This window comes from Dreissena polymorpha, chromosome 1 (genome assembly GCF_020536995.1).
Source record: "Dreissena polymorpha isolate Duluth1 chromosome 1, UMN_Dpol_1.0, whole genome shotgun sequence".
Classification (NCBI taxonomy): domain Eukaryota; kingdom Metazoa; phylum Mollusca; class Bivalvia; order Myida; family Dreissenidae; genus Dreissena; species Dreissena polymorpha.
Genome location: NC_068355.1, coordinates 56,178,032 through 56,189,727, shown reverse-complemented (window position 1 = coordinate 56,189,727; position 11,696 = coordinate 56,178,032). Strand labels below are relative to the sequence as shown.

Below are 11,696 nucleotides of genomic sequence, written 5' to 3'. Positions count from 1 at the left end.
TTTTTTGTATATAAAGTTTTACATCAACAGGTCAAGCCAAACGGGATATACAGCTTAAATGACATGTTACAGACAGAGAAATACGGAGGAGAATTGACCCCTATGTGTCGCTCTGCTCTAAGGGCAGGACTGGTGACAAACAAACTAAAAAAGTGATCACTGTTTGTGGAACGCAAAATTATCGGCAATGAAAACATGTATAGCACCCTCTATTGAACTGTATGTTTGCATCCATCAACTCTTTGTTTAGCCGTTGTGGACAGGTTTAGATACTAGTAACATTTGATTAATTTCGTGATTTTTGAAAAAAATGTCATGTATCCCGGCTACAGAAAGTCTGCATATTTATGCGGATAATCGCGGACAATTGTATGCGGAGTATTGTAACACATTTTCCACACCTTTTCCGCAGTTTTTCCAGAATTTAACCAAAAAAGAGAGGGGAAGTACATGTATGCGGACATTTGTATGCGGAATAATATATAAAAATACGGACATTTGTATGCGGAAACCGTAGATATATGCAGACATTTATATGTGGAAACAACAAACATATGCGGACATTTTTATGCGGAAAAATGCGGACAATTATATGTGGAAAAATGCGGACAATTATATGTGGACAATTTTCCGCATACAATTACAGCCTAGAGATACCAGGGGGGTAGTCTATAGTAAGAGTTCAACAATTAATTGTTGAGTTTAAATAAAATACAAATTCAAAATTTTACCTTTTGAAATCTCCTTAACATGACAGTTTCATCATTTACATATAGTATTCTCTTGAAACAATCGGATGAGCATCACTAAAAACTTACTGACACAAATCTTTCAAACATGAAATACATTTTATTTTCTTTAAACTTATCTCAATGGATATTTACCCTATGCACAACGAATATTTACAATCTAAAAAGTTAACACAACGGATATGTACGCTGTAAACACAATGGATATAAACACTCTTAACCAAAATATTTACAAGTACTCAAGTGTTTCACAGTCCTTCACTTTATTGCACTCCTCCTCTGTGTACAGGCGGCAGAACAACTTCTTTGCAGCCTTTCTGGCATCTGTTATGCCAGTGATGTCTGATAGTAGCTGGGCCTGAAATAAATGTTCTATATTCTATAACTTCATATAAAAAGTTTAAATTCCTTTCTTTCTTTTTTTTTGCTCAAAGAAAATTAGTTCTTTTCTGTGTCATAATTAGACGTTAAAATAATTTTACAAATTACAGATAAAATTATAATTTATAAGACGCAGGATTTATATATTGATTTATATTTGTAGCGTACTTCCCCTTTTGTTAAGCATACTGGTGTGAAACCTTTGATATCGAATTTACTTACTGCAGTGTAACCTATTCTATTATACGGAAGTTGCATCACTCTTCAACAGGATTCATCACTGCGCAGATCATTGTTTCAAAAAAAGCAATTTTTATTGCTTTATTGTGAATATTTGGACTTTTGGGTTCCGAGTAAACCGTATCATAGCAGATTTTGCTTTATCTTTACTCTGTTTAACAGGGGTTTTAAACGGTACAGATAATTTCGATAAATGTATAAAGATACATTTTTTCCTTTGCTGTGTTGACCTACTTTCGTAGTGCCGTAGCGTCACTTCTTAATTTTTCACTGAATATTTCTGTGAGCGAATATTTCATTTATTATGGGTGATATTTGCTTTACAGCCGACGAATAACGTCAAATATATTATTTTATTGATTGGTGCGTTCATTAATTTTAATCAGCATCCCTTTTAACTTTGTTTTTATGTATAGCGTGGTTGACCTACTTTCATAGCGTGGGTACGCTAATTTGATAAGATACCAATAGCATCTCTTTTGTGACAAGGATTTGTGCAATGTCTACCTCAGTTTTGTTGCCGGGGCACTCGTTTGTTAAACGTTTTCACTTCTGGTGTGCCTCAAATCACAAACATAATTTAAATTTATCCTCCAATAGGATACAAATTTACTGGCATGGTGTAAGTGGAGGAATTCTCCTGCCAACAAACAAATCCAAGTCCTTGTCACAAGCCACATACCTTGTCTCTGAGCTAAACATTGATGTTACTTTTGTAGAAGCTGGAAGTAATGATCTGTGTGATTTGTCCTTGTCTGTTGAAGGCATAATGCAAGCGTTGTTTGATCTTGCAGCCACAATTCTTAATTCTGGAAGCAAACTGGTGATCATTGCGGAAATACTGCAAAGACGAAATGACAACATGTTTAATATGCGTGCTCGCCAGGCAAATGCTCTCATTTCAGCACATTGCAGAACGTCTCGTCAACTTATTTTCTGGACTCAATCACGGAACAATTTTAACTTGCGCTTTACAGAACATTTTGCTGCTGATGATGGTGTACATGTCCATCCTACCCGGGGCATGCCACGATATTTTATGTCTGTGCGCAGTGCTTTGCTTTTTGCTGAACGCAGGCTTCCATTGGCAGAGAATCAAGCTGAGTCTGTTTAAAATATTGCTTTCTCATTTTAAGTTTCTCCATTATTTGACATTGTGGTGCAATATTTTCAGACAACATTTTGTGAGCTGTATCGGGAGTGTTGGGAACAGCAGCGTGGAAGTCTGTACAAAGGTGTCCATCAGTCCCTGCTCAGCCTGTTCAGTGTTGGAAGAGTATTCCATCTGTACTCTCAGTGGTCGAGTATCCACAATCGAGGGCAAGCTTTTTCTTTTCATTTATTTCATAATTGACCCCAAGATGTGTACAATTCATTTTATCCTGTTTGTATGCAGGCTGATTATGAATATGCTATCTATATTTTCACATGTTTGGTGGTGTGCCTGTTACATTTATTGGGAATTGGTTGTGTTCCCAATCTCTTTTTTGTTGGGCATTGGTTGTGTGCCCATTAGAAATTATTCGGGCCTTAAATGTGTGCCCATTTATAATTATTGGATATTGGTTGTGTATCCAATGCATTTATATTATTATCGGGTATTGGTTGTGTGCCAAATAAATATTTTATAGGGTATTGGTAGTGTACCCATTTTTGAATTATCGGGACTTAATTGTGTGCCCATTACATTCATTGTTTATTAGTTGTGTACCCATTTTATATTTCGAGCATTGGTTGTGTACCAATGTCATGATGATATTTCCATGTATTTGCTGTGGGCGCCATAACATATTTTTGGGTATGAGTTAATGTACCCATTATTTAATCCTGTGTATTTAGCTATGTGCCCATTACACTTGGAAAAGAGTTTATAACATTAAATTAAATTGCCTGGATATTTAATTTGTATCCAATTGCAACTCATTTGATTGATGGCACAATGCCTGTATTCTAACATACCTGTGAGGTGTGTTATTTTTCGGCTACTTGCTTTGTTACCTCTGTACTTGCAAGTAGTGTATATTTCAAATTCCCTCTTCGTATTCCTTATATAAATTTTGTCGTTTCAGCGCAATGGGCAAAGCTGACCCACGGACAGCGAAAGGTGGCAAACGAAAGGCCAGCAGGGCAGCATCTCCAGAAGAACCAGCCCCCAAACAGAACAGACTTGCAACGCTGATAGCTGAGGCCATATCCCAAGACAGGGAAGTTCTGGAAGAAATACAGACTCTTCTGACTGCTCCTACTGAGCCAACGAGAAAGCCGGATGGAACCTCTTCAGCCATTTCCATATCAGAGACTGATAACATCAGTGAGGAGTCGGATGATGTATCCTCAGTCCTGGCGATGTCTAACTTTGGCGACGGCCCTTCAACTAGTTCAGCCGCCGACATTAGTTTAGGTGTTTTTTCTGTTGTTCATCCACCTCTAGACCAAAACACTATGAATAAGATTGTTAATGGGAAATATGTTGATTTTCCATCACTTATCTTCAAAGATCAAAATCATGAAACAACAACCATTCACAAAACTCAATCTTCTACAATCACATCAACGCACAAGGCTTGTCGGAAGCAACTTCACAACATCCATCAATGGAATGAAGCATTCCAAATCTACTCCGACATATACACCCAGAAATACCCAACACAAGCCCCCCATCTTTTCAGGTACATGACCATAATTCAAAGACTGTCCAACAGCACCCGCGCCTGGTTGACCTACGACGAAAAGTTCCGTCGTCTAAGGGCTGCGTGCCCCTCTATCCCATGGGGTACTGTCCACATAGAAACCTTTCTCTTCTGTACGACACTGGGTCAAAGCCAGCCCTCTCGGACCAGTGCAACACCATCTTCAGGCTTCCGGTCTTTCTCAAACAGGCCTAACAAGTCTCCCTTCTTCAGGAGAGGCTACTGTTGGGATTTCCAACAAGTGGGTTCATGTGAACGGCCCAGATGCACACAAGCACACCGATGCGGAGGTTGCGAGGGCCCACACGGTGCCTTCCAATGCAACCAGCCATTCCTCAAACCTAAACGTAACAACTTCGCCAGTCCTTTCACTCCCAAACCATCTTCATTCGGAAAGCCAACAACGTCCCAGCAGCAGCAGCAACAGCAGCAAAAGTAAAGCACCATTTCCACTTCCAACACCTATCATCCTTGATAAACTTAATCCACTATTGATAGGGTATGACCCTAGCCTTTCATTGTTCTTAACCAGGGGTTTCAGTCAGGGGTTTTCTCTTGGATGTGAGGGCACACTGTCGTCCCGATTACCCAAAAATCATTCTTCAGTATCTGTCCACAAAGACTTTGTCAAGAACAAGCTTCAAAATGAACTTCATTTAGGTCGTATTAAAGGCCCTTATATACATCCACCACTTGATAATTTCATCTGCAGTCCTTTGGGTGTGGTACCAAAAAGAGAACCAAATAGTTTCCGGCTCATACATGACCTTTCATTTTCTCCATCACATTCAGGATCTGTAAACTCTCTCATCACCAAGAATTTTTCAGCTGTTACGTTGGAAACTTTTGACCATGTTGCTGCTCTTGTCCTACAGTGTGGTAAAAATTATCTGGTTGCTAAGGCTGACATACAAGACGCTTTCCGTATAATCCCTATTTGTCCTCTAGATTACCATAACTTAGGATTTTTCTTCAATGGTGGTTACTATTTCGATACAGTCTTGCCAATGGGTGCGTCTTCTTCAGTTTCCATCTTCGAAGCCTTTTCTTCTTCCTTGCAGTGGATCTTACAAAACAAGTTTGGTGTACAATATGTATCCCATATTGTTGATGATTTTATTTTTGTGGGTCCTGGCAATTCTTCTATTTGTGCTCAAAGCCTGCACACATTTTTCGAACTTGCTCGAGAAATAGGGCTTCCTATCAAACTATCCAAAACAGTAAATCCTACAACAAAAGCGGAGGTACACGGCATACTGATAGACACTACCACATTAACGGCTAGTCTTCCACCATCCAAGGTACAGACTCTCCGCAATCTCCTCTTTTCGTTCAAACGCCGCAAGAAAACAACTCTAAGAGACTTACAATCTCTACTGGGGCATTTGAATTTTGCTTGCAAAGTCATCAAACCTGGTCGTTGTTTTTGCGACGCCTCTATGATTTGACTATTGGTATTTCTAAACCAACTCATCATATCAGATTGTCAAACGAAGCTCGCATTGACTTGTGTCTGTGGTACCAGTTCTTAGAGCAGTACAACGGATGTACGTTGCTTACCGGAGATAGATTTGTCTCCTCCACAACTTTAAAGTTATTCTCAGATGCAGCAGGTTCTAAAGGCTTTGCATGTACACATGGTACATCTTGGACCTATGGATTGTTTCCCCCCTATGCTAAAAAACACCACATAAACATTCTAGAACTGTACCCTATAGCTATGGCAGTTAACATGTTTGGACATTTATGGTCCAACAAAAACATTCTCTTCATAACCGACAACATGGCTGTGATGTTTTGCCTTAATAAACAGACCTCGAAAGATAAGATTATGATGAAACTTGTTCGCTCTATCGTACTCCAAGCTCTACGATACAATTTCTGTTTCCGTTCGAAACACATAACGACTAAAAATAACACAATTTGTGATCTCCTTTCTCGCCTTCAGATCCAGGAAGCACTCACAAGGGCTCCACACTTGGACAGAATCCCTCTTCCGATTCCCCTTGCCATGAGTCCCTCCAAATTGCTGCGGTGAAGGATTATCTACTACAAATGTCTCTTGCAAGCTCAACCAGGCGTGCTTATGACCGGTTCTGGTCCAGGTTCAAAGATTTTACCTCCAGTAACTATATGGGCAGTTTGCTACCTGCCTCTCATGAGACGGTAGCCTCTTTTGTTGCTCATTTACATATGCGGGTTACGCGCCTTCAACATTAAGCAGTCACCTGTCTGCAATTTCATACCACCACCAAGTTCATAATTTTCCAGACCCTTGTGATACTTACTTAGTAAGACGATTAGTGCTCGGTGCGCACAAGTCCAACACCAAACCTGACTGCAGAAAGCCTCTACTACTAGAAGATGTATCTCGTCTAATACTAACTTCAACCTTACTTTTCTCCCAAAATCCCTACATGCAACTCATGTACCAGGCACTCATCCTGGTAACATTTCACGGTTTCTTTCGAATGGGGGAGTTGCTCTCTAAAAAACGCGAGATTGGGCATCATGTGGTTCAGTTTTTACATGTCATTGTTAGAAGCAAGTCAGTGCTCATACGTTTACACAGGCATAAGACAAACAAAACCAGCAAGCCAGTAACTATTGTCCTGAAAGCATCACCAATACATTGTCCTGTCCGCACCTTGAGGAAATTTTTGGAAGTCAGGAGAAACCACCCGGGACCATTATTCACATTGTCAAACAATTTTCCCCTCACACTGGGTTCTTTTAGACCTACGTTTAACAAAATTCTTACTTACTCCAAATTCGATCCCAAACATTACACATTTCACAGTTTAAGAATTGGAGCTTGCACGCAAGCGGTCCTCTCTGGCAAATCTGAACAAGATATCATGCTTATGGGCAGATGGAAATCCAAAGCTTTCAGAAGATATATCCGTCTACCTCAGGTCACCTCATAACTCACAGGGTCACCAATCAAACGCAGTCTTAATCCCTCCATTTGAGTTTAGTACTGAAGGTATTGGTCGTGTACCTTCTAGTTCTCTTCTATGTAGTTCGGGCAATGAGTAAAAGAATGCATTTTATTGTTAATGTGTTAACTGCATACATAAGATTGTATTGCCTTTTATAACACATTTCAATGTTAACCAAAGCAGCCAAGATGTAAATACGTGTATATAAAATTATGTTGTGTTTATCCAGTTACTGGGTGTCAATTTACTTGCTATCATGTTGTATACTTTTTTATGTACATTTTACTGTCAACATTTTATTGCTATTTGTTTCTGTAGATGTATGCTTGTTCTATTAGAACAGCTTTTCAAGGGATTATTTTCCCTAATTAAACATTAACCATACCAAAGTTATTACATTCAACTGTATATCTTCTTTCACATGCATATACCATTATAGATATTGGCTCATTACTATGTCGTACTAAAACTTATTTTATTCTCACTATTTTTAACTTTCTTACATACTGCCATTGTGAACCTGTGATATTCCATGACACCATGTATGGGTTTGTTCATTTTTATACTATTTTACTTACAATTAGTCATTTTAAAGTGCATTATCTTTGTGTTCCGTGATTTATTACTAGTCAACACCTTTTTACTTGCTTATGATTTTATTTTTGTGTATTTGTCTGCCTTAGCCTTTATAGCTAGGGAAACCTGTAAGTGTATGAGTGTATCTCTACACCACACGTATCTATTTTTTTGTTGTTTGTTATGAATTCCTTTTTAATAGAACTCTCTTTTTCCATGCGCTCTCCATTTCCTCGGTTGGACTGGTTTGTGGACTTTGTTGTTCGTCCAACTTTATGGGACTATGTTGCATATATTTACTGATTTCTTTTCACTTATTTGCTTACGCTTTCAACAATTAATAAATGTCGGTTGGAGCTTCTGCACCAGCCCTTTTCAATCCATTTATTGTTGTCTAGTTTTTCTGTCCCACAAATGAACTAGGAATTTGGAGAGCAAAAAATATAAAATTATAATTTATAAGACGCAGGATTTATAAATTGATTTATATTTGTAGCGTACTTCCCCTTTTGTTAAGCATACTGGTGTGAAACCTTTGATATCGAATTTACTTACTGCAGTGTAACCTATTCTATTATACGGAAGTTGCATCACTCTTCAACAGGATTCATCACTGCGCAGATCATTGTTTCAAAAAAAGCAATTTTTACCACCATCCCTCCCCCTCCTCCATCGTCGTTATGCTTTTTGTTGTGGTTTATTTACATAATGTCTTTCCTGTTTTACCTCAATTTTGTTGTTGTTTTGAACGTTTCATGTATGTAATGCAATGCTTTATTCTTGCATAATATTTTGTATGCAATGCCATATTTCTTGCTTGCATAATATGATATGCCATGTTGAGATTGTCTATACCCTCACAACTTGGACTTTGTTGTTCGTCCAACTTTATGGGACTATGTTGCATATATTTACTGATTTCTTTTCACTTATTTGCTTACGCTTTCAACAATTAATAAATGTCGGTTGGAGCTTCTGCACCAGCCCTTTTCATGTTGTTGTTCGTCCAACTTTATGGGACTATGTTGCATATATTTACTGATTTCTTTTCACTTATTTGCTTACGCTTTCAACAATTAATAAATGTCGGTTGGAGCTTCTGCACCAGCCCTTTTCAATCCATTTATTGTTGTCTAGTTTTTCTGTCCCACAAATGAACTAGGAATTTGGAGAGCAAAAAATATAAATAAAGATACAGTAAAGATAAAATTGTTTGAATCTGTTAAAAGTGAATTCGAATCAGTTAGCAATAACTGATGCTTCTGTTCGCCACCGCATACTGTAGTTTTGACTTATATACTTTTTGTAATAATTACTTTTGTGTATCCACCATATGTCCTGTTGACAGCGTCTGGTGCAGGCAGGTCTTGATTAAGTTGATAATCTGGTTGAGAATCTTGTTGTTGTTGCTGGAGTTGTTGTTGCTGCGGTTGTTGTTGCTGCGGTGTTTGTTGCTGCTGCTGGGTTGGTTGCTGCTGAAGTTGTTGTTGTTGCTGCTGCAGTGGTTTTTGCTGTTGGAGAAGTTGCTGTTGCTCTGTAAGTTGGCCATCAAGCTATCAAAAAAGTATGACAAACCATTGAAATCAATAATTGAAGTCCTACTGGTGACTATAATAAATGTAATTTTGATCTTATGTCACATTTTGAATAAGTCAATTTAGAAAATAAAGTGTCAGGTTGCAGGATTATAAGCTCAGTCTGTAGAGCACCAGCCAAGTTAATTAGAACTTTTTGCTCAGGTTAGCTTAAAACTAAACAAAATTATGACAAAATATATTTAACACAGTATATTTTTATAATAACTTAATTTGTTGGTATGATTGGTACAAATTTAATATTGCTACAATTAGAATGATGTGTAATTCTACTGGTATGAATATGCACAGAGAAGCCAAAAAATTTAATTAATTTATTTATAAACATTAACATCATTAATGAGAATTGAGTACTCATCTTGCACACTGCACAAAACTCCCTTAGCCTCAGTTCCCTAGCATGATAAACTTCCAATACTTAACATTCAACCTTATTAATTTCTACACAATTCGCTATATTCCAGTAGACCATAACTCCTTGCGGCTAGACGAGTTGGTGACTTACGGTCAAATGTAAACAGATTTGTCTGTTGCAACAACGAAAACAATCAACTTCGGTTGATAAAGTATGTTTGCAAAATGTTTTTGTTTGTTTGATACTGATGGGTATTTTACCTTATTTATATTTGATTTTGTGTATTTGTCAAGTAATTGTCTCTAGATGTGTGCAGATTCTGACTTTGAACAATAATTATCAGTAACAGGATCAGTATCTTGGGTACTTATGACATCTCGTTTCAAATTGCTTGTGTAATACTGTCTTCAGCAGGGTAATTGTTGTCATGGTGTCAGACCACAATTTCCTGTTTATTGGGCTCTTAATGTGAAACCTCCTTTTACTATTGTTACACAATAGGAGACTGAAAAAACAAATATTAAAGATAATATATTTGACTTTTTCTTATCTACAATTAATGTTTACATGTATTACTTGAAAGTGTGGATGTTTTTGTTTTTGAATGATTTTATATGAAACTACATACATTGTCTTAATGTGTTTTTTTTGTTTTGTTTTTACCCATGCACTTGAACTTATTACATGTGTCTATTCAATATTTTTTTATACTACCTTGTATATAAATAGTAGTTTTATTTACAAACAGAAACTTATCAAGATACTAAATACAATTAATTAATGAAAAATATGAGCTGAAAAACTAAAAAAATCAAATGCCTAAAAAATTAACCTATTCTGTTCACAATTCTTGTTATTATTTTTGGTATAATTATATTCTAAAATATCTTTTAAACTTATTATGAAATGACTGAATATTTTACAAGTATGAGACGTAAACCATGCAATAACAATATTCACTTCAGAATCAATGTATTATTTGCCATCTTTTAATGTTTCAATTTTCTTAATTTAAATAAATATTTATATTAACCAATATTTTTATTATATTCATTTCAAACTTTTTTTCATGATTTGTAATAAATAATCATCAAAGATTGTGAAATCCTGGTAAATCCGTGTTCGTTTCTCTGTATTGGCTGACCTAAAATCTGCGTTGTATACCCACCCTTGAAAAATAATGTTTGGTAAAAATCACTATTGGGATTACAATATGCACCTAGAACAATCCTGCACTTGTAATGAAGTTTCCACTACAGTACAATTATCAATGGTACAGTATGCATGCACATATACTTTTTATGTACATACTATTAGTAAATATTACAAAACCTTTTTTTCTTACATTAGTACAAAGTACCCAAGAACAACATTATTTAGATCATTAAGAACATGGCCAATCTCAGTTTTGGCGCGAAAATGGGTTTTTACATGTTCGCAATTGTGAAAACGACCCGCTTGTTCCGCGAAGAATTTCAAGGTCCTATCCAATCGGCTTTCAAAGTTATACCCATGTAAATGTGTGCAAAAATTGCCATAGAAAATGCGAACATTTCCAAAGTAAATGCGGCAGATGATAAAATATGACAAAATTGTCTAACTCAAGCTTTGAAAGCTTGAGTTAGACCATTTTCTCATAAATTTTACAGAAAAAAATCACACGTTACTTAAAATATTATGACACATGTAGGGTTATTGGAAAAGTCATCATGCAAAATTTTAGCTTCATTCTGTAATTTAAGAGAAAAGAAGTTTTTTCCTTCTTGTAAATATTAAGGCTGTTCATTTTCGCGGGGAGGGGACGATATGTTGTAGCTTTTTTAAGTTTCCTATTTAAATTAATTGCAGAAACAATGTAAGAATGTGAATACAGACCATAGTAAGCCATTCTCTTAGCACTTGTTATATTTTTTTTTTCAGCAACTCGAAACTCTACAGCAGACTCTGAAAGATTACAACAGCGTGGCAAGCCTTAAGGCCGATCAGTTGAAAAAGCTTGGTCAACTGTACAACATTGACCCCAAGTTCCCTAAAAAGCCACGGATTGTGTTACTCTGCTATGTACTTGGCCTTTCAACAACCGGTCACATTCAGACAGTGGCAACCAGAGACTCCTGTCAGCATTTAAATGATGATCAACAGAAACACTGACTGTAATAACTGCTATA

The 11,696-nt window shown here is 36.8% G+C and overlaps 1 protein-coding gene across 1 annotated transcript; it reads left to right on the top strand.

Moving 5' to 3' along the window:
* The first annotated feature begins 1,287 nt into the window (after positions 1-1,287).
* On the top strand, positions 1,288-5,482 carry LOC127881620 (uncharacterized). Its single transcript, XM_052429675.1, has 3 exons — positions 1,288-1,544; positions 2,545-2,690; positions 3,440-5,482. The coding sequence occupies exon 3, from the start codon at positions 3,444-3,446 to the stop codon at positions 4,497-4,499; it is 1,056 nt and encodes a 351-aa protein (XP_052285635.1). The 5' UTR covers positions 1,288-1,544; positions 2,545-2,690; positions 3,440-3,443; the 3' UTR covers positions 4,500-5,482.
* The last annotated feature ends 6,214 nt before the right edge of the window (positions 5,483-11,696 follow it).